At 31.1% G+C, this 24,082-nt stretch overlaps 2 protein-coding genes across 9 annotated transcripts in view; one reads left to right on the forward strand and one right to left on the reverse strand.

Annotated features, from left to right (window-relative positions):
- LOC139484108 (early endosome antigen 1-like) overlaps positions 1-1,303 on the reverse strand; it is a 62,442-nt gene extending 61,139 nt beyond the window's left edge. For 5 of the 8 annotated variants that reach the window (XM_071267847.1, XM_071267859.1, XM_071267839.1 and 2 more), the window contains exon 1: positions 1,204-1,301. In XM_071267847.1, coding sequence (XP_071123948.1) covers positions 1,204-1,239 — 36 coding nt within the window. In that variant the 5' untranslated portion in view covers positions 1,240-1,301. Of the gene's footprint in view, positions 1-1,203 lie in introns of all 8 variants that reach the window. The other 3 variants (XM_071267884.1, XM_071267871.1, XM_071267877.1) reach the window with 1 other exon arrangement.
- LOC139484159 (dihydrolipoyl dehydrogenase, mitochondrial-like) lies at positions 1,276-23,049 on the forward strand. The gene is made up of 14 exons (XM_071267893.1): positions 1,276-1,408; positions 4,900-4,963; positions 6,195-6,274; positions 6,679-6,817; positions 7,790-7,890; positions 9,016-9,159; positions 10,397-10,498; positions 12,254-12,475; positions 12,831-12,967; positions 13,501-13,562; positions 14,107-14,234; positions 17,309-17,446; positions 20,111-20,200; positions 22,412-23,049. Exons 1-14 carry the CDS (start codon positions 1,367-1,369, stop codon positions 22,475-22,477), a joined length of 1,515 nt encoding a protein of 504 aa, XP_071123994.1. The 5' UTR covers positions 1,276-1,366; the 3' UTR covers positions 22,478-23,049.
- The last annotated feature ends 1,033 nt before the right edge of the window (positions 23,050-24,082 follow it).

Here is a 24,082-nt window from a genome sequence, read left to right on the forward strand (position 1 = left end):
TTTGGTGAATGAAAGAGTGTAAATTGTTGAAATATGGTTAAAGGGGGCAGGAGGGGGTCCTCATCCTGAAATCCCAGGGTTATAAACAAGAAATCCTGAGGTCTAGAATTTAAATAATTTTAAATCCTGCAATCCCGAAATTAGAAAAAAGAATTCCTGGATCACGAAAGAGTCGATCCAGTAATCCCAAGTTTAAAAACACCTGATCCCGAAGTCATGATAAAGGTCCTATCCCTCCTCTTAGGTGATACTGTGGATTCATTTATTTTCGATGGTATCAATTTTTGTGGATTGAGGGAAACTTGCATCTTCGTGAATATTTCATTTCATGGTTTAGTATAATCTCTGTATACAAATGAAATTGAGAATGTGTCAAAGCGACAACAACCCGACCATAGAGCAGTCAACAGTCGAAGGCTACCAATGGGTCTTCAATGTAGCAAGAAACTCCCGCACCCAGAGGCGTCCTTCAGCTGACCCCTTAAAATATGTATACTAGTTCAGTGATAATGGACGTCATTCTAAACTCTGAATCATACACAAGAGACTAAAATTAAAAATCATACAAGACTAACAAAGGCTAGAGGCTCCTGACTTGGGACAGGCACAAAATTGTGGCAGGGTAAAACATGTTTGTGAGATTTCAACCCTTCCCCTATACCTCTAGCCAATGTAGAAAAGTAAACGCATAACAATACACACATTAAAATTCAGTTCAATAGAAGCCAGAGTCCAAAGTCAGAAGATGTAACAAAGGTAATATTAAATTTGTAATTCGTTGAACATTTATGGTTCACCTGTACCCAAGAAAATTGGTATCCAACGAATAATAATGAATTCACAGTAGTTGAGTTTGGCATATTTATAAAATTTGCTAAAGATTTCATTTAAACATTTTCAAACTCCCCTGGTATTGCACACATTTATACAAGTATACCAGTATTGCAAGCACCAACTACAGGAGATCCATAATTTGATATAGTGAAGCATAAAATTAAATCTTTACATCACTTGGATTGTGGAAAAATTTATATTGTTGGAAAAAGAATCAACACAGGAGCCCTGTCAGAGAAGGCAAATGCCGAAATGGTAAATAGTTCCTATTTTGGACGTTTCTTTTCCTTTCTTGGTATTTGATAGCAGTTAATAACACATGAAAAATAGTTTGGTGTGGACATAGCAAGTTGGTTTTAATTTGTTAACCTTTTCGTCTTTTCTATTTAGCAACTTTCTGAACATTTTTATTCTCAGGTGTTGCAGATGACACGGGGAACGTCCCTTCCGGAAGTTGTCACCGGAAGTCGACTGTAGCGACACCTGTAGCCGGTGTACCTCAAGTTCAGAAGCAGACCACATTCAGCAAAATATGCTTTCTACCTTCTCACAAAAGTCGTTGCCTTTCTTAAAGGTAAACACATACAGTAATGTTATCTTTGTAATACCAGTCATCGATAAAGATATCACCAGACTGGCCAATAACACTCATTATCCTAGCTAGGACATTGTTTTTTTATTATTTTTATTTTTATGCAATACACATGTATGATAAATGTCATAATGTTATACAGTATAGCGATTTCGGTTGAATCAAGGTGACTTTCATTCAGCAAGAGACATATTCAAAAGCAAATATTTGTAACGCACATAGATAATTATCTTGCCTATATACATCATATAGATTCATGACCTTGACAGCTAGAATACACCATATATTTTATGCAATACTGCCAATAGTACAGATTATCAGATATATAGTCAAATCATATGATTTAGTGTGTAATATGAATTTGTACCTTTTGGTTTTTTTTCAATGGGAATGGTGAAATGTAACACACAATAAACATGGGTGAATGCATATATGTCAGATACTGTGTATATAATGTCTACGTTGTAATATCCTGCTTATAAACATGTGCATGGTTCTCTCTAAATCTTCAATTAAAAGTTCACTTGTTTCTTGTCAATTCTAAAGCTCTGTAATGGGGGTCTCATTGGAGGGTTCTGATCCCGGATCCCGCTTACTGTTTTGTCAGTTTCCGGTATCCAACTTATAATATACTATGACTAGGTACGTAATTTTCATTTTTTTTGTTATTTCCTGTGTCCCACTAGACTTCATTTCCTGTTTTCATGGCACAATAATTTGATTTTCACATGTCACGCTTACAATAAATCAGTAATCCCGTGTCATGCTTAGACCCCAATGAGACCCACTGTAATAACATGGTAATCATTACAGAATCTCAGAATATCAACAGCACAATCATGATCAGGGGTTTATTATAATACATTTGTAGGCCTTTATATGGCTGAAATAACTGTGAAGGGGCCTTAAGTCAAAGAAGTGAAAGGACAAATTCAAATAGAAAAGTTTTGATGTAATTCAAGATTTGAGTTATTTCCCTTGTCAGTCATTTTGGAAATGGCTGATTTTTTTACTTGACAAACCAAATACAACCAAGTCTGATATGGATCCATTATAGATTGTAGTGATGAATTAAGGAAGTTTAAGGTTAAAGTAAATTAGAATTGTTCAGAAAAAAACTTTTTGTAAAATGTATTTGTCAATTTAACCCTTTCACCGATTGCTGCCCAGACAGAAGCTACTCTGAGACGATGGCTTCCCTGGATACTATTGCTCAAGTGGGAGATCTTCATAAAAAATGTCAATAAAAACTTGTTTGTAGTTAATTGTGTATTTATTTCATTCACTAACACCATGTTCACAGTTTTATTCATGTTTTGATAATTTTTTCCTCATAAAATATTCAAATTTTCAAATTTTCGGCATTATCTAGGTGAAATTCTCAAAATTCTGCTCTTTGACCCCAAATCGTAATTTTTTAACCCAAAACGGCAAACTTTTGAAAAATTTTATGAGGCTGTACAAATTCCTCACACTGAACGATGTCCATTCCAAGTGTTTTGTACATAAAACGACATTTTATGTCAAAAAAGTATACTAGTTTGGCTTCAATTCTTTCAAAAAAAATGTTCCCTCATTTCAAATTCTCGTAAATTCCGTAAATTTCGTCTGATTTTGACACGGTTTTCAACAAACGGAAGCGCCATGTTTATACTTTCATACGGGTATTCATCAAAGAAAGATAACTCATGTTTGCACTGTTTTAAGCGGGAAACATAAAAGATGTATTCCGATCCCGGTAAAACGGGACTCATCGTCAGTTGTCTGAAGCGTGAATCCCGGTAAACCGGGACTCATCGGCGAAAGGGTTAACAAGTTGAATTTTGCTGATTTATGAAGGTTTTTGTGCACATAGACCTTCAACATGGTGATGAAAATGAAGTATAAACTCTTTCTCAAATTGTAACAAATTAAACCTATCTATCATTCTATCGTTAATGGACCTAGATCTATAGCCATCCATTTTCATGATTTAAGGGCATCAATATTCACCTTTCTTATTTGGCTTCATAAAAATGATATTATCACATTAATAAATCAAGTACTGTGAAAGTACTTTTATTCGAGGGGAACTAATTTTCGTGGATGACTTTATCCACATATTTAAATGTCCAACAAAATAAATAACCGTTGTCCAAATCACGACATCGAAAGATCCACCAGTATGTTTGACTACTGATATGATGTACATGTAGAGAATATATTAAGTATTGCCAAATCTGAGAATACTTTAACAGTAGTCACAAGGCAAACGCTTCATGAACAACAATGTCAATTGCAGACAGTATTATACCTATTTCATCTTTAAAAACCTAAACTGTACAACTTTTGATCTTTATTTCTCATCAAAAAATATTTTGATCGAAGAAAGTCGGATTTCTGGTATTGATATGCTATGATAAAGTGTTCATTTTATATCCTCGTAATTCTCGTCGGTATGGGAAATAATAATTTCATGCTGGGCTTGCTTTTGATAAGAATTGTTTTACAATTCAAGATACGTTAATAACATTTGTTGATGTAACTGTTTTCTATAAGGTGACATGTGGATGGCTTAATTAACACTTTTAATGGTCTTTAATCTGTTGATCACTCTATCTCGGGTTAATTAGTATGAACACTTCGATTTACACAGGTCAATGTTTACTTTAATCCAGATAATTTGTAACCTTCGTTTCTAATGGCTTCAATTTTTTCATTTTTGATTGTTTTGAGAATATACTCAAATCCATGAGTTTAAAACCCCACGAACATGTGAATGTTGCTCTTACCACGAAAATTGATACAAACGAATTAAAGTACTTTCACAGTATCAAAATATTCTATTTTCAAATGCTACCATAAGATATTGATCTCTATAATTACTTTTAATCACACAATATTTACTTATTTTTTGGGGGACAGTATGGAAAGACATACATAATTATATGTCATTATAATTATTACAGTTACACTGAAAGTCATGGTCAATATTCAATAAATTGAACAAAAATCACCAATAGCTTTAAAGGATTTTTGTACATGTATAATAAACTATTTTTATATAATAAATATAAAATATCACTGAACTAGTACATATTTGTTTAGGGGCCAATTGAAGGACGCCTCCGGGTGCGGGAATTTCTCGCTACATTAAAGACCTGATGGTGACCTTCTGCTGTTGTTTTTTCTATAGGCCGGTTGGTGTCTCTTTGACACATTCCCCATTTCCATTCTCAATTTTATTATAATAAAAAAAAAAAATATAGGTTATCCATCCATGACACAAAATCAGTTCATGCACTTCCAAAAGCTTTTACACATTAAAAGCAAAGGAACATTGCTTTTATTGCTATTTTTCATCTCAAAGTGACAGTGATAATATATATATATATGTTTACCTTCATTTGATTGTATAATGTAAATTTTAATTTTTTTCCCAGTATGTGTATAACTAATGTATTGTGGCACTAAAATATAAAAATTAACTTTAGGGATCATCAAGTAAAGTTGTGAGATGTCTGATTGTATCACAGAACAGATCTTATGCCAGTGAAGGTAATGTACAGTAGATATGCAATAGTAAGATCTGTAGACATCTTGGTTTTGTTTACGAAATATAAAATCAATAAAATGGTAAGGGCTTCAAACACAGTAACTCATTTCACTAAAAATCTTGTGAGAAAAATAGTGAGTCATGGGACACATACACATGTACTATATGAATTATGTCAGACTTAGTTTTGTCATAAGATGTTTTTGTGAAAGGAGCCCCAGATTTACATTCATTGGAAAAAATGATGTTTATAGACTTTGCAAGTTGCAGTGCACATTCAGTTAATAACTGCACTTGTCAGTTAATTTTTAGTATGCAGTTTTAACATGCCTGCTGACTTTTCACTATTCATGACTTGATAGATAAGAACAGCAGCACATGTAGCCAAAACTGAGAGTTGTCGACTTGTGCCATCAAAGTATATATGTAATTGATTAAATATAAAATAAGAACTGAAATATCGTGCTTAATTACTTTAAAGCCAGGCAAATAAAAACAGATCTATTGATGATGACCAGCCAGTGCACTCTGTTATGATTTCTTTAACCAGTATTTTAAAGATATATATATATAACACTAAACAGCTGGTTATATTTAGTGTAAAATTTCTGTATAGTTAATAGTTTCCCTTTTCACCAAACATGAGCTGTCTCCCATTTGTTAAAATTGCAGCTTTTATTTTGACATGCACTGCATTGTTCATAAAAGAAAATCATGCAGCTCTTGGTTTTTTTTGGTTGGTGGAATGTAATATATTTTAGGGTTATTGTATGAATATTGGGGAATATTGTCCTGAGTAGAATTTTATATTGCATGAGCTTGCCAGTGCAATATATGTTCTACGATGGACAATATTCCCCATTATTCATGCAATAACCCTTTTATTGTATAGCAATATAATATTTGAAAGTAAAAATTGGTTTAAACTAAGATTTTGTAGTTGAAGACATCATGAATTTTTGAAGATTTATTGCACTAGTGCAATATTAGAATTTATTGCACGCCAACTTTTGGTTACTTTCTGTGGGAAATAGTAAATTGCTATGCAATAAAATTGAATACTGTAAATTCAGGACTTATTGCATGCATTTATAATTGTGTTTTTAAGGGAATGGATAAAAATGCAAGATTAACTTTTGTAATTTCAGAACAATCTACATAAATGAATAAAACAGTTGTGCCTTATACGTTGTATATGTTCCCTAAACATATATTTATTTTCATATATTTCAGCTGATAATGACTTAGTTGTGATTGGGTCTGGACCTGGAGGTTATGTTGCTGCCATTAAAGCTGCACAGCTGGGCCTTAAAGTAAGCAAGGTTTACAAAACAAATTTGTTTATTTGAAAACACATTTTTGTCAGAAACAGGTGCTATCTCATTTTCCAAATAATAAGTATGAATGCTATACTTTCAAATTGAGGACAAATTTACCAAACTTTATTAAGACTTGCTTTCTATATATCATGTATATTGTAAGTATTTTGAATTTGAAGAAAAGTCTTTATTACAAACTATATATGAATTTAAAAGGCAATGTGGGGTAATTAACACCAAGAAAACAGCAACACAACAAAACAGGAAACCCCAAAATAAATTTATTAATTTGACAGCGACTAATAATCAAAGAGTTGCCACCATTTATAATACCAAATTTCCTAAAGAATGTTCTGTTATGTATGCTTAATTCTTATGAATTTTTTTTTTTATCTTAGACAGTATGTGTGGAGAAAAATGAGACATTAGGAGGAACTTGTCTGAATGTTGGGTGTATACCATCAAAAGCATTACTCAACAACTCACATTTATATTATATGGCTGCTGGTAAAGATCTCAAAACTAGAGGCATTGAATGTAAGTTGTGAACATATAATTAGTGATTCAGAAGATTTTATTTTTATATTTACATAAGTCATTTAAGTATAAAAATAAGGAGATGTGGTATGATTGCCAGTGAGACAACTTTCCACCATAGTTCAAATGAAATGAATTTAAGCAATTATAGGCAACTGTACAGCCTTCAACGATGAGAATATTGAAATAATAACAATGAAGTCCAACAATAATTTGGTCTTTTCTGTACCAAACCTTCTGCATTTAAAAGACTAACATGTTGGTTTTTTTTTTAAATAATAGAGTATTGAGAGATAAACTTAATATAACTGCTAAGCAGGACTAAATTTTGGTTTCTTGATAGCATATAAAGATAGTTTGATATGAAACAAAGTAAAATAAATGAAAAATATTTCATGAAAGTTGCTAAAGCATGTCAAAAATTATTTTATGAAACAATTTATAGTATATTTTTTAGATTTTAACTTTTAAGTATAAATTTTGTAAAAGTAACCATATTATACAGTGTTTTCCAAAGATATTTCATATAGCATCCTAGTAAAAAGGGGAATTTAAAATACCATCTTGTTTCTAAAAGTTATAGCATCACAATCTATAAGAAAATCAATTCAGATATCATCACATTTAAGATTATAGCATCACATTATTATGATGCTGAAAGGCCCTGGGGAGAACACTGATATATATCCAGAAGAATATTTTTTTTCTAAATTCAACACGAATGTTTGTCTCCTACTTTTCCATGACACTTTTTACAATTTTTATCCTCTTTCATTATATAAACACTAAATTAAAGGATCAAATGATAATTCATTCTGATATTCTAATAATAAGAATTTTCACATATGAAAATAAGTCAATCAAAAAATTAAATAGATTATTTATATGCATTGAGTCTGATTAGTTTCGGATTTCTTTTCAAACTTGTACGATTGTTATTTTTCAAATGTGCAGAATTATTTTTAATTATAGTTGAAAGTGTCAAGTTGAATCTTGATCAAATGATGGGACAAAAAACAAAAGCAGTAAAAGCCCTGACAGGAGGAATAGCACATCTCTTTAAACAAAATAAGGTAATGTCTATTGTAAAATAAGTACAGGTATATTATAACATTTCAAAATAATGAAAATGTAGATTTACATATATGTTTTTTTTAAATCTTAGAAAATTCATAAATAGTTATAGTAGACTCTCATTAATCCTAACTAAGTTGTCTACAACTCTTAGATGAGTTAAATTTTGACTGTGGTACCAATGTTTTTTGCATATTCATCAGTATTTGTGTCATGAATTGATATGCTGTGTCCCTTTTTTCAGTAGGATTTTAGTGGTGCTAGGGTGAAATGTATTTACCAAAAACATAAATTTGATGTTTATATCTCCATTAAAAAAATGTCAAAGTACTACCTCAGTGAACTTTGGTTATTAATCACAGTGTTTTTTTTTAATGACACTTTATACCTATATAGCTAAGACAGCATTTTATTCATTAATTTACAGTTAGTATTGTGATGAGCTGTCTACATTTTGTTCTAGATTTATGCAATTGACAGTGATGATTGATGGCAATGAAGATCTTTCTCTCTTATGTTATATTATTCTTGAGTTGTGTCCCTTTGATAATTCATGGCAAAATTCAAAGAGCTCAGACTTTTCTATGATCACAACAACCTCAAGATTATTATTAAATTCAAATTTATTGGCAGGGTGATATTTCTTTTCTTTAAGGGACCACATCAAAAGATCAATGTAGGATAAAAAACTTAAATCTTCAACATTAACATGGTTTCTTCAGAACATTCAAACATTATAAAATGCATACAAAAGGCTATTATTTGAACTTGGAATTATTTTTGATTATGGAATTTACATAATTTCTTGTGTTGGATTTTTTTTTATAAATTCCATGTTTATTTTGTATTATTATGTTTTGAGGGGAGCATAACACTTTCCACACAGTGTATTTTGTATAGATAGTGTTGTGCGCGGCACAATACATTCTATTGAAAATGTGCTATCTTCTTTGTAATAGAAAGTGTTGTGCGCGGCACAGAACATTATAATACAGAATAAACATAGAATTCATTAAAAATTTCTAATACAAGAAATAATGCAAATTCCATAATTGAAAATAATTCCAAGTTCAAATAATAGCCTGTTATATGTTCATGATATTTATCATCCTTCTTTTATTCAGGTAACACATGTGCCAGGTTATGGTAAAATAAGTGGTCCAAATGAAGTAACAGTTGTCAAAAGTGATGGTACAGAAGAAAAGATAAGCACCAAAAATATAATGATTGCAACTGGGTCTGAAGTTACACCATTCCCTGGAATAGAGGTATGTCATTTATTATAAAAAGTAAAATCACGAAAATACTGAACTTAGAGGAAAATCAATTTGGAAAGTCCATAATCACATGGCAATTTCAAATAACAAAATGCATCAAAAACAAATGGACAAGAACTGTCATATTCCTGACTTGGAACAGGCATTTTCAAATGTAGAAAATGGTGGATTAAACCTGGTTTTATAGCGCTAACCCTCTCACTTTGATGACAGTCTCATCAAATTCCGTTATATTTACATTAATGCGTTAACTTAACAGACAATAAATAAATAGTCAAAATATGGGTACATCAGTCATCATCGTATAACAATTTTAAATGGGACAATTTAACAGAACACAAAAACATCTATCTACAAACACATTCATTGATTTGTGTGTCTGACGTCAGAAAATTTTATACGTCACATAAATTTGTCGTTCAATGTGCATGCACACAACTTTAAAATTTACATAGGCAATGTTAGCATATAGGGTTAAAAAATCAAAAGTATGTAAGAATAAATTTCAGAAATAGACAGAGATTAAAAATAGTCCAAAAGTTATATAAAAAATTTATATAAATCCACAAATAGTAAATTCTACTACGCGATTGAATGATTTTGACGTTTATGGTTCAACGCATATTGTAATTCATAATAGAAATATATCATAATGACATAAACTAGAACAATATCATACTGATGGGATTTTTTAAAGTACAGAGTAACTTGAACTCATTATAAGTGGATAGATTATTATTATAAAATATTATAAAGGTCAAAAACTAGAAATGTTAGCTTAGTCTCCTTCAGTGAAACACAACATAATTAATTTTATAATACTTTGTTTTATCTGGATTAAAATTTTGGCTCCTATACAGAATCTCAGTGTTGCGATTTTACTGGACCATTTGTTCAACTATGCTTAGACTGGATCTCACACTGTTAATTTGCCTTATTTTCACGGTCCACTGAACATAGAAAATGATACTGTGTGTACTGTGGACATATTCTTGTTACATAATACATCTATCAGAAAAGTCTTTTTAATTGCTGATATTTTACTCAGATATGGCCAAAGTGTTTTATATACATCATACATTTTAATTAAAAGAAATTACTTAAAACTGTAGACAGACATTGTACCAAAAGTGCTTTAATTGTTTCATTTTTTATTTGAAAATATGTAAATGAAAGACAGTTCTATCTTGTTATAGCATTTGTCTTTAATATTTTGAATATTTCATAGATAGATGAAGAAAAAGTTGTGTCATCAACAGGTGCTCTGTCCTTGAAAAAGGTACCAGAAAAAATGATAGTTATAGGAGCTGGTGTCATTGGAGTGGAACTGGTAAGATACAAATAAAAACCAAACAACCTTACCAAATCAAAAATATGCTTATTTCACATGTAATCAAGTCAAAATAATGCTAAATTATTGCTGTTTTATCAGGTTTTTTCTAGGATTTGCCGTTCAATATCAATAGTATTCTGTGTTTTAATGTATTTGTTTATTTCTGTCAGTAATCTTATTAAACCATTTACTGTATGTTTATAGGAACATCTTGCATTTTTCTTTTTTTGTTATATTTACTCTTTCCCCCAAAAATTGTACATGATGTATTTTGAAATTAAAGGATATACATGTAGAAAATATGATTACCATTTGTTAAGTTCAAACTTTGGATCATGTTGGGTTCAGATATCAGAGCTCCAGATAAGAATTCACAAATTGGGGTTTTTACCCACCATTTTCTTATGTAATTGGGTGATTAAGTTTTTTATTGCATTATCAATTCAAATTCACCCCTCAAGTTAATATCAAATTGGGTTTTTCACCACCAAGCTCCTTAATGTATTGGGTTTTTACATCAACACAATATTGAATATTTAGGCAATATCAACCCCAGATGTTTTTCCATCTTAAATATGTTTCTTTCTTTGTATACGTGCTAGCTATCTTATTTGGTTTATTCACTGAAGAGCAATTGTAGGTTTAATTTGTGTCCAGTTTCAAACCTTCTGCTAGTTTTGTATTTTCTCACAACTTATATAAACTGTAAAAAATGGATATGTGTTTTCACAGGCACTCATCTCAGAATTTTTTATCACTCATTAACCGTAAAATGAAAAAAAATAGTATATAAACTCTAACTATACTTGAATGTTTTTGTTTTATTCAATTTACATAAATCTGGGTTAAGTGATCCCTTATTAGAACTTTTGGTTTCCGATGCTTTCCAACTACATATCATGATTTGGCCTTTCACTTTTTCCAACTGAGTTTGTTTTTGACGAAACCCCGTGTTTATTAGCAATGTTCTCGTTAAGTTACACAAACACGCCCGTGCGTTAGATGGACGCTTCCTAAAATCACTGGCTGAGTCTTGTTATCATCATAACTTTCCCTCAGCTATTCAAAAGAAGCTGAAAATATGCTTCTATTCAATATTTTTATCGGACATTCACTTTCGTTTTAATTCAATGTATGTTATGATAAATCCCGAGGAATTCGAAAAAATTATGTCAAAATGACACACGCTAATTGGATAAACGCCGAGAAGATCGAAATGTTTTCAAAAACATGTGTACCTTTGGGCAACGGAAAATTCCAGCAGGGACCCATTTCAGCTACTTGATGCAGGGATCTATTTTTAGAACAAAAGGACATTTCCAATTATAAATATTATACAAATAGATTTACGTGACGACTAAACAGATAAGGGTAAATAACGAAAATGGTAGCCAATAAAAGGGTTGAGCACTCATGGTTTTGGCATATGATTGGGTTTTCCTTTGAACTAATTGGGTTCTTGAACCCTGCAATGGGCAATTGCATTGGGTTTTTTATCATTTGTATTGCGTGATCACGCAAATACGCAGCTTATCTGGAGCTCTGGATATACAGGTATTTATTTTCTTTCTTTTAACTAATCCATGTTTTCAGATACAATGTATTTTAAAAGAAAATGATGGTAATGTTTAAGAAAACATATTGCATTAGTTTTATTTGCTGGCATGTTAGTTCAAAGAAAATTATTTGAACTGTCTGGTGGTGCTGATTTACATGATGAATAATAATTAATAGAATTTATAACTTCTACAGGGCTCTGTCTGGCAAAGATTAGGAGCACAGGTCACATGTGTGGAATTCTTAGGTCATGTAGGTGGTATGGGCATTGATATGGACGTATCGAAAAATTTCCAGAGAATTTTACAAAAACAAGGACTTAAATTTAAACTTGATACCAAAGTTATAGGTGCCTCAATAGATGGAAACAATATCAAAGTTTCTGTAGAAGGTGTTAAAAACCAGAAGAAGGAAGAGGTAAGGTGTAGTTATATTGAAATAATCTGGATGGAAATATTTCATAAAGTTCAATTTTTAGAAAATATTGCAATGATGGAAGTTAGTATAGGATAAGAGGATATAAGAGAAGAAGAAGGAGAATATATGTTTTATTTCTATTTAATGGTTTCGTAAAGAGCATAATACAATATCAAGACATTCTTTAGCTAACATAAAAAAAACACAATAAATTAATGAAGCATACATACATTTATGTATAGATTTTCAAGCTTATCTCAAAATAATTGCAAAAGCTTCAAATTTTTATTGAGATATTTAAAATGTACCTTCCGTTTGAGAATGAATTCCACTTTCTGAAACATGTTAATTTCAGATCGACTGTGATACGTTACTGGTGTGTATAGGAAGACGACCCTATACAAATAACATTGGTTTAGAAAGTGTTGGATTGAAGGCTGACAATAGAGGAAGGGTAGAAGTAAATGAGAGGTTTCAGACTTCTGTTCCTAGGTATGTCCATACTTTTTTTGTTACATACTAATCGTAGAAAATGACAGATTCCAAACCAATGAACAGTTTAGTGATTATTTTTAAGAATAATGTATATATAGAAACAGTTAAAATTAAGCTATATTAATTGGTACACTTAGAACAGTGCTATCCAAACAACGAAAAAAGAATCATCTTTTAAAATATTATGTCTAAAATGAATGTCCAAAATATTTTCTGAAAAACGTTCAACGCCTATACATTTTGTGTGTAATAGTTTATTTTTGAATACGGGAATACTTGTCAGCATTTCCTTTTCACATCTAGTTTTCTTCCACCTGATATAAAAGAGGCCAAAGATACCAAACGGAGATTTAAACTATCAAGTGGAAAATAAACTGACAATGCCATGGCAAAATAAAAAAAGACTCAAATAGACATCCAATAATATACAAAACACAAGATCGAAAACAGAAAACGGGTCTTTTCAAACAGAAGCGAAGTTAGAGATCTTACATGTGAATTACTATTAATATTACAATTGTTTATTTCAGTATTTTTGCTATTGGAGACTGTATCCATGGTCCTATGTTAGCTCATAAAGCTGAAGATGAAGGTCTGTATTAAAACATGACAAATAAAAGAAGTCTTGCAAAACATTGTTATAAATTTTCATATTTTTAATATATTGACAATAAAAATGTCAAGTTTCATTGCAAATTAAATTTAATTGCAATTGATATAATTTATATGAGAGCAAAAAAAAAGAAGATTCTAAACTAAAATGAATATTTTTTACAGTCATTTAATGTGTTTGACAAGGGAGATAATAATGTAAAAAAAAAAATCAAAAACATTTTTTTTTCTAATTTTTTGGTCATTTAGTTTTTTATTTTCTGTTTTTAAAAGAAATAGACATGATGTTGTCGTGAGTGGATTGCGTCCGTTATCCGTTACATATAAGTTTTGGTTTACAGTTCTGTTCCATGAAGTTGTGGTCAAATCAACTTGAAACTTAGTTTATATGTTCCTTATGATTTTAACTTTAAAAAAAATACAAATTAGGGTTTTTACACAGATTTTTTGTCTGACTGCTTTGGTTTATGGTTTGCTGTCAGTGTTGGTGTTCATCTACTATCAATCCTCAAATTATTTTTCAGGTATTTTATGTGTTGAGGGCATTTGTGGTGGAGCTGTACACTTAGACTATAATAATGTCCCATCAGTAATATATACTCATCCAGAGGTTGCATGGGTTGGTAAAAATGAGGAGCAACTGAAAGAGGAGGTAATGTTAGTTTGAATATGCTGTATTGTTCATATTGCTGCCCCTTAATTGGTAATTTAATGGAAATTTTGCAGTTTTTATACGACCGCAAAAATTTAAAAAAATTTGGTTGTATACTGGTATCACTTCGTCGTCAGCGTCGTCCAAAGACAGATTGTTTCCGAATAATAACTTTTGAAAAAGTGAAAAGAAATCAATAAAATTTTAACACAATGTTTATAACCACAAAAGGAAGCTGGGGGTTATGGTCCCAAAGGTTAAGGAATTAGGGGCCCAAGGGGCCAAAAACAACATTTATCTAGTTTCAGGACAAAAAGTTGTGTATTAGTATTTCAATTGTTCTGAAATTGTACCATAATGTTTAATACCATAAGAAGAAGGTTGGAATTTATTTTAAGGGGTTATTGGGCAAACAGTCTAGGAATGAAGGGCCAAAAACAAGCATTTTTCTAGTTGCAAGACAATAACTTGTTTGTAACTGTATGGATCTCTCTGACATTGTACCACAAGTGACCATATAACACAGGGAATGCTGGGATTCAGTTTGGGGTTAATTTTCTGGAATATGTAGGAAAAAAGGGCATAAAAGAAGCAATTTTCTAGTTTACAGACAATAACTTGTGTTTAAGTGTATGGATCTCTATAAATTTTTACAAGAAGGTTCAATACCACTAAAGGGAGGTTGGGATTGATTTGGGGGGTTATGGTCCCAATAGTTTATGAATTAGGGGCCAAAAAGGGGGCCCAAAATAATCATTTTTGTAAATTTTAAACATTGATTTATGTTTAAGTGTATGAATCTCTCTGAAATTAAATCACAAGTTTCAAAACCATGAAGGGATGGTTAGTATTGACTTTGGGGGATTATGGCTCAAAGTGTTTCGGAGTTAGGGGCAAAAAAGGGGAAAAACTAGGTATTTCTGGTCAATGGACAATTAAGACAATTTAAAAGCAGTGTAAGGGAGGTAATTCTAAAACATTTAATGTTCAGATTTACCTCCCTTACACTACTTGTATATTATGTATAAAGAAATGTCAGGCTTTGCACTAATTACCAAAAAAAAGGGGGTGGTTGTTGTTTTCAATTTTTTTTTTTCAAATTTCTTAAATTCCAAATTTTTGAAAAGTTAAAAGAAGAAATCTTCAATTGCACAATATTGCGCAATAGATTTGTAAGATCTTGACATTTGTTTTGTGTCAGAAACCCATAGTATGTCAAAAATTTGATCGCAATCCAAATTCAGAGCTGTATCAAGCTTGAATGTTGAAAGCTGCGCCCTGCGGAGCACCTGGTTTGTTATTATCCTGAATATTATTATAGATAGAGATAAACTGTAAACAGCAATAATGTTCAGCAGAGTCAGATCAACAAGCAAGTCGCAAAATTGTCTGTCGACTCCTTTAGGAGTTATTGCCCTTTATAGTCAATTATTAACAACTTTTATAAATTTTTATGCCCCACCTACGATAGTAGAGGGGCATTATGTTTTCTGGTCTGTGCGTCCTTCCGTCCGTCCTTCCGTCCGTTTGTTCAGGTTAAAGTTTTTGGTCAAGGTAGTTTTTGATGAAGTTGAAGTCCAATCAACTTCAAACTTAGTACACATGTTCCTTATGATACGATCTTTCTAATTTAATTGCCAAATTAGACTTTTGACCCCAATTTCACGGTCCACTGAACATAGAAAATGATAGTGCAAGTTTCAGGTTAAAGTTTTTGGTCAAGGTAGTTTTTGATGAAGTTGAAGTCCAATCAACTTCAAACTTAGTACACGTGTTCCCTATGGTATGATCTTTCTAATTTAATTGCCAAATTAGAGTTTTGACCCCAATTTCACGGTCTACTGAACATAAAAAATGATAATGCGAGTGGGGCATCTGTGTACTATGGACACATTCTTGTTTGTAATCTTTTACAAAAATTTTCTTCTCTGAAACTACTGAGACAAATTTAATCATACTTGGCCATAATCATAATTAGGGTATTTAGTTTTAAAAAAAATTCTGATGACCCCACCTTCCAATCATCATGGCCAAAATGGTTAAAAATAGAACATAGGGGTAAATGCAGTTTTTGGTTTATATCTCTGGAACTAAAGCATTTAAAGCAAATCTGATAGGTGGCAAAAATGTTCATCAGATTTAGATTTATCTGCCCTGAAATTTTCAGACGAATCCGACAACCTGTTGTGGGGTTGCTACCCCTGTGTTAGTAATTTTACAGAAATTTTGCAGTTTTTTTGTTATTATCTTAGATAACATTATAATATCTACTGTTAATTATGATTTTAACCCTTATTTTTCATGATTTCCAAAGCATCAGTAAATACAGTTGAGCGACACAGGCTCTTGAGAGCCTCTAGTTTGTATTTAATTTTGAAAAGTGTAAAAATACATCAAAACACTAAGGTAATTTTTTACCTCTGTCAAAAATCGGTAAAAATGCTGTATTTTGTATCTTTAAACATAATTTTTTTAATTTTTGGTTCTCAGTGTTGTCAACTTTGAATGATTTGGACTACTTGATGTTTAGTATCAAGCACCTTCGATCATTCTTAGGAAAGAAATGTCTGGTGTACTAAATTATAAGTCTTGATTTTCTTTGAATTTTATTATTTTAATGGAACCAATTTTGTGACTTTGGAAAAAAAAAATTGTTCTGTGTTGATTTTTGGGGTTCTCACAAATTCTTTAAACAAGCCCAGTAAAAATACAAATTTTTATTAATAATGTTAAAGTAATTATTAAGTTTACCTCAACACATAATAAACATGACAATATATATTATGAATTCTATTATTTCAATTTTTGTACTAATTTCTTGATTTAAGAGACTCTTTTCAGTGTTTATTAAACTATCAAAGCTATCAGTAACACAGTTTAAAGTGTGGTATTTTAAAACAACAAATTGCAATACAATCTGTGTATATTTAAATATAATAGAATTGGCAAGTTTATTTTGATGGAAAGTTATGTTCGTTGTAATTTTCATTAGCTTACAAAAAATAAGTACAGAAATAGAAAAACAGTGTGAAAATCCTGACAAACTTTAATTTAAAATATGTCTTGTTTTACAGGGAGTTGAATATAAAGTTGGTAAATTCCCATTGGCAGCAAACAGCAGAGCTAAAACAAATGATGATACAGATGGTTTTGTAAAAGTTTTAGCAGATAAAACAACAGACCGGTTACTAGGATGTCATTTTATAGGATCAGTAAGTTTTATCTTCTTACACACCATCATATCATGCAAGTGGCAGGTGTTTTCGAATCAAATCTTTAATAAGATTAAATTATCTGTTTTCCCTCCGCTATGAAAAATACATTAATGATGAGAATTGCATTAAATACCTAAATATAAAAAAGAAAATGTGGTATGATTGCCAATGAGACAATTATCCACAAGAAACCAAAATGACACAGAAATTAACAACTATAGGTCACCGTACGGCCTATAACAATGAGCCAAGCCCATACCGCATAGTCAGCTATAAAAGGCCCTGATATGACAATGTAAAACAATTCAAACGAGAAAACTAACGGCCTTATTTATCTTTAAAAAAATGAACGAAAAACAAATATGTAACACATAAACAAACGACTACCACTGAATTACAGGCTCCTGACTTGGGACAGGCACATACATAAATAATGTGGTGGGTTAAACATGTTAGCAGGATCCCAACCCTCCCCCTAAATACCTAAAACCAATTAGACAATAGTATACACCATACATAAATAATAAACATGATAAAGAATCATACTTGATAATCTCACACAAGATTGGACCACATACACAAAGTAAAATCAGTTGACCACTTGTTTTCAATATAGAAATAAGGGACTGCAATATGATTGCTTATGAGACCTCTTTGCACATAAAAACCATAAAGCGAGGATTTAAACAACTACAGGTCAAACCAATAATAAATAGTAATATTCAAATAAGGAGATGTGGTATGATTGTCACTAAGACAACCATCTATGAAGCAGACTTGGGGTAATTGTAATTGTAATCGTTAATCAGCTGTAATTGATTACAATTTTTCAAGTAATCAGTGTAATCATTAATCAGCAAAAAATCTGATTACAATGTTATTTAATTTAATCAATTACTTTTCAAAATACCCTGTAATCATGAATACTTTTTGATTACATTCTGATTACAATGAAAAAAATCTAAAATTGTGTTTTTGGTCATTAAAAGAACCTCTTTGTTATTCATATTTGATAAATTTTAAACATACTAAAATGGTTTGGTTACTTTAAGCATGTCTACTTCAGTAAAAAAATAAACTGTTACAGTATTGAAAAGTCATCATTAGCCAAAGCAGAGACATATAATACAATTATATACCTTTTATCTTGGTAAAAGATATTTTACATACATGTATATTCATCGTTTTATAATGATCTTCATAATAATATTTGATAATAACTGTTATATATTAAAGTAATACATTTCTTTAACCCTGAATTATAATCTTTTGTTAATTTTTGTGATTTTTGTCAACTTTGAATTGACAGGTAGGAGACTAATTAAGGTTTGTTTTTATTGCAATTACCAATTGAGTATAGCTGTAGGGAAATATATATGATAAAAGATAAATCAGACATGAAAATTTATCTAATTAGCACAAACTAAATTAAAAGTTGGACAAATATGTTGTTCAATTTTTTTTTGTATTTGGACTGGACATGTGAAATGCAATGATTTTTAGTACTTACATATTGTTTACAATTTGATTAAACATTTCTATTGAAATTTAACATAGTTTTAACTGGTAATTTTATTTCATCCATATTTAAACTTCCATAAACTGCAACTTGGAATACATATCAATTATGAAAGCTCTAGGTCAGAAGACAAACAAAAAAAACTCTTGATTATGATATATCTTTATTAGGGCCCGGCCTTTAGGCGGGTACCCTATAGTGATCAGTCTGTCCGTCTGTCCGTCCGTCCGTCCGTCCGTCCGTAATACTTTTGTGTCCGCTCCATATCTAGAGAACCATTATGATTTCATACTTTATACTTTATGTGTTTATTAACCACCACCAGAGGGCGTGTCATGATGTATGTGCAACTTCCTAGGTCAAAGGTCAAGGTAAAAAAACTTTGGTTTCAGTTGACAACCCTGTGTCCTGTGGTGAAGATTGTGTCCGCTCTATATCTTGAGAACCGTTATGATTTCAAAGTTTATACTTGACATGTATATGAACCAACACCAGAGGGTGTGTCATAATTTATGAACGACTGCCTAGTGCAAAGTTCAAGGTCAAAAACTTTGGTTTCAGTTGACAACCCCATGTCCTATGGTAAAGATTGTGTCTGCTCTATATCTTGAGAATCATTAATTTAATCAGATAATTTCAGAAATGATGTAATCATTAATTTAATTTAATCGTACAAATGACAAAGTAATTGTAATTTAATCAATTACATTGAAAGTAATTGGACCCATCTCTGCTATGAAGATGATGTCAGCATTATAGACAACTGTTCATTCTTATAGATTGGGAAAAACCCATGCCATATAGTCTGCTATAAAATGCCCTGAAATGAAAAAAATATGAAACAGCCCTTTAAAGCCTTGGATAACAAAATGTGAAGCCATAAAGAGAGAAACTTATGGCCTCATTTATTCTAATAGCATAAAATAAAAAAAACAATTATGACATGAACAACCATCAACCATAATGACAACCACTGGACTACAGACTCCTAGCTTAGAGTATATGGATATAAGAAGATGTGGTATGAGTGTCAAAGAGACAACTCTCCATCCAAGTCACATTTTGTAAAAGTAAACTATTGGAAAGCCTTAAAGTACCTTTAACAATTAATCTTAATTTTGTTAAATATTTTGCGTTTTAAGGTTGCTGGAGAACTAATTAATGAAGCTGTATTAGCCATGGAATATGGAGCATCATGTGAAGATATTGCCAGAGTCTGTCATGCACATCCGGTAAGTCATATATAAATAAAAGGTATACCTGTAAATAGTTTATTCTAAGCATGATTTTGAAATGCATCCACAGTTAGCAGAGGTATTTACCTTTTAGTGGCATCAATGGAGATATTTTTTACCTTTTAGTGGCATCAATGGAGATTTTTTACCTTTTAGTGGCATCAATGGAGATTTTTTACCTTTTAGTGGCATCAATGGAGATTTTTTACCTTTTAGTGGCATCAATGGAGATTTTTTACCTTTTAGTGGCATCAATGGAGATTTTTTACCTTTTAGTGGCATCAATGGAGATTTTTTACCTTTTAGTGGCATCAATGGAGATTTTTTTACCTCTTAGTGGTATCTGTCACGGACGGACGGATGGAGAAGTCTTTCAGTGCTATTTTACAATATTGACCAAAGAATCAACGATTAGAATAAATAAATTATTTAATAAACAAACAAAAAAAATAAACAATTAAGAAGAAAAATACATCAAATTATTATAAATATTAAAGTCCAAATAAATAGTCCAGCAGCTTCAGTAGTTTGTATTGTATATTCCAGATTACTTCCCTTTATATCGTTATGACGGTTATGGTATCGTTATAACAGTTATGGTATCGTGCACGACAGTTCCACTAAAATATGTAGATATGTTGTTTGATGAATTATCATGTATGATTGCGTTCAATCTGTATGACCACTCCTTAACACCGCAGCATTGTATAACTCTGGTGCAGGCTGGAACCTGGTAATAATATAATTGTACAAACTCTTTAGTACGATTATCAATTTAGATATGCTTTTTACTTGCACGTTCATGCAACATAAACATGAACTCTATAATCTCACGTTCATAAAATGAACATATATATTCTATTAATTTACATAGATAAATACGCTACATACATTTTATATGTAGCAAAATGTGTCATACTGTAATAAATATCATAACCTTGCATGATAGTTTCACGTACATAAGGAAATTCGGAACCTTGTACACATAAATATCACGTACATTCAATATGTACCCGTAATTAACAATTTTGTTCTTGTTCACTAGTAAAACCGCAAATATCTGAATATAAAACATTGTTTTCATATCTTTAAATCCGTTTACAAAATATTCTAAATTATACAATTTACATAATGGAAAATTATCTGCAGAAGTCTGAAAGTTTCGGAAATTTGATAAACAAAGTAACATACAGAAAAGTATATGTAAATATATGTAAGAATAAAACACTTACCTCGGAATTGATGCACTATATACAGTAGAACCATTGTAGGTTAAATTTAGCTAACAAATATGAAATGCTCTAACGAGTGTGGCATCCTTCCACACGAAAATCCCAAGCAGAAATGAAATGACAACGTGTCCAAAGAAATCATCTGACCACTGTTTAAAAATAGCCAAACTTGTCCGAAGAACTCGATTGACCACTATTTAAAAATAGTCAACAGGTGTGTAAATAGGCCAAGCCTAATCAGTGTGCGTTTAAACACAGGTGAACCAAACTTAGGCCAAACGTACATATATACATCAAAGCGTATGTTAAAACTATGTATAAAATAAACCGTGAACAATAGGCGTCCTGCGCAAAGACTGCAAGTGCAATTCTCTGATCATGACGACAATTTCACAATCGTTATCTATATACAAGCTCGACTAAATAAATATGTGAATAACTCTATAAAATACATCTGGATCGTGACAGTATCAATGGAGATTTTTACCTTTTAGTGGCATCAATGGAGATTTTTTACCTTTTAGTGGCATCAATGGAGATTTTTTACCTTTTAGTGGCATCAATGGAGATTTTTTAAAAGTCTGAGATTAGCCACATTAGAGAAAAGGTTTGACTAAGAAAATGAACCTTATTTGAAGTAAAAAAAATATTTCAAACTTTTTATGAATTGATAATTATTGGATAAGATTTTGACTCAATTTGATAATTTAATAAAAAAATACAAATTGGTGCATTACTTTTGTTGTTGTAAAAAACAACTTTAAAAACTTTAACACTGTCTAATTTAGTAAGTATAAAAAAATATGAACTCTGTGGAATCACAGACTTTGAAACCTTTGAATAATGGTACCATACAGAAATGACTTAACTATTATTCTTATCAAAGAATAATATGTACATACATATTTTATTTCAATTGTAGACCAACCATAATAAATTTGTATAACAATTACATGCATTGTTTCTTCATTTTCAGACTGTATCAGAAGCCCTTAGAGAAGCAAATTTGATGGCATACTGTGGAAAACCAATCAACTTCTAAAATCTCAATAGACAATATTTTCAAATTGTTTCATAAAATAGTATGAACACACAGCTTAAATCAGGTTCAACTTATCGTCATAAGAACTAATAATATTACATCTACTGGATTTTATCCTAGTTCAACCATGTTTTCCAATTGTGTGGGCTATTTGTTTCATTCATCACTGGGTTGATACAATGTAATATTGTACCTTCATAATACTAATTATGTGCCAAACAAAATATCTTTTTTTAATTCTTTTTGAAATGTAGATGATTTTAATTAACTTTTTGATAGCTGATTCTGTCTTCTCTTGCATAAAGCTTGGCACATGATGAATATACTTATATTCTATATGTTCCTATTGCTATCTCTGTTCAAAAATAGAGGGTTAAATTATAAAGTTATATAAATGAAAATTGAAGGTTTATAGTAAAGCGTAAAAGGTTGTTTTGGGTCATTACTTAGAAAAACTTAAGTTTTAAAATGTTTTAAATAATCATATGCTATATTTAAAAAAGATCTGTCCCATTGAAGTGCTGTTAACTTATTGTATAATTTTGTATAGAGAATAAAACTATAAAAAGCTATGTACAATTTGTTTGTTTATTGTTAATTGAGATATTTCAGCTGACCCTATTTAGTTTGAACGAGAAATCCCAAGAAGACTCTTTCCCTAGTTTGCTGCTATTAAATAACTGTATGACACTTACAATTGTTGTGGTATTTTTATGCCTTCTGTGTAACAGAGGAGGCATCAAGTTTTACCTTTGTCGATCTGTACATATGCCTGTACGTCCAAAAGATGGTTTCCCTTCTCTAACTTCAGTTTGCCTCTACCAAATGCATCGAAACTTATACACAATGCTTATTACCACAAACAAGTCAAGTTTGAATTTTGGGGGCATCATTTTAACTGTCTAAAGTAATGCCCCTTCACAAATGGAAACATTGATGATTTTTTTGTTTCCGTTCTCAAAATTAAGTTTGCATCAACCAAATGCTATGAAACTTAGAATATGCAATCATTCCATACACCAAAGATACTCTTAATATTGCACATTTTAGAAACAAATTTAACCTGTAAAACTTAACATTGTTCCATGAACCATGAAAATGAGGTCAAGGTAAATTGAACCCTGCCAGACACACATGTACACCTTACAATCATCAATGTTTTAAATATAGTTGACCTATTGCATACAATGTCCAAAAACAAACTTAACTGCTTAACTAGGAAAACTTATTATAGACCATTGAACTATGATAGTGAGGTCATGGTCAGATGATACTTGCCAGACAGACACAACAAAGCAAAAACTTAATATTATGCAATGAACCATAAAAACTAGGTCAAGGTCAAATAATACATGCCAGACTGACTTGTATATCACGAAATATATTCATACACTAATTATAATTGACCTATTACAGTATTAGAAAAAAACAGACCAAAACACACAAAAATTAACCACTGAACCATTAAAATGAAGTCAAGGTCATATGACACCTGCCAGTTGGATCTGTACACCTTACAATCATTCATACACCAAATAAAGTAGACCTATTGCTTATAGTATCTGAGAGTGGACTTGACCACTTGTTCATGATCCATGAAATGAG

Source organism: Mytilus edulis, chromosome 1, assembly GCF_963676685.1.
Source record: "Mytilus edulis chromosome 1, xbMytEdul2.2, whole genome shotgun sequence".
Lineage (NCBI taxonomy): Eukaryota > Metazoa > Mollusca > Bivalvia > Mytilida > Mytilidae > Mytilus > Mytilus edulis.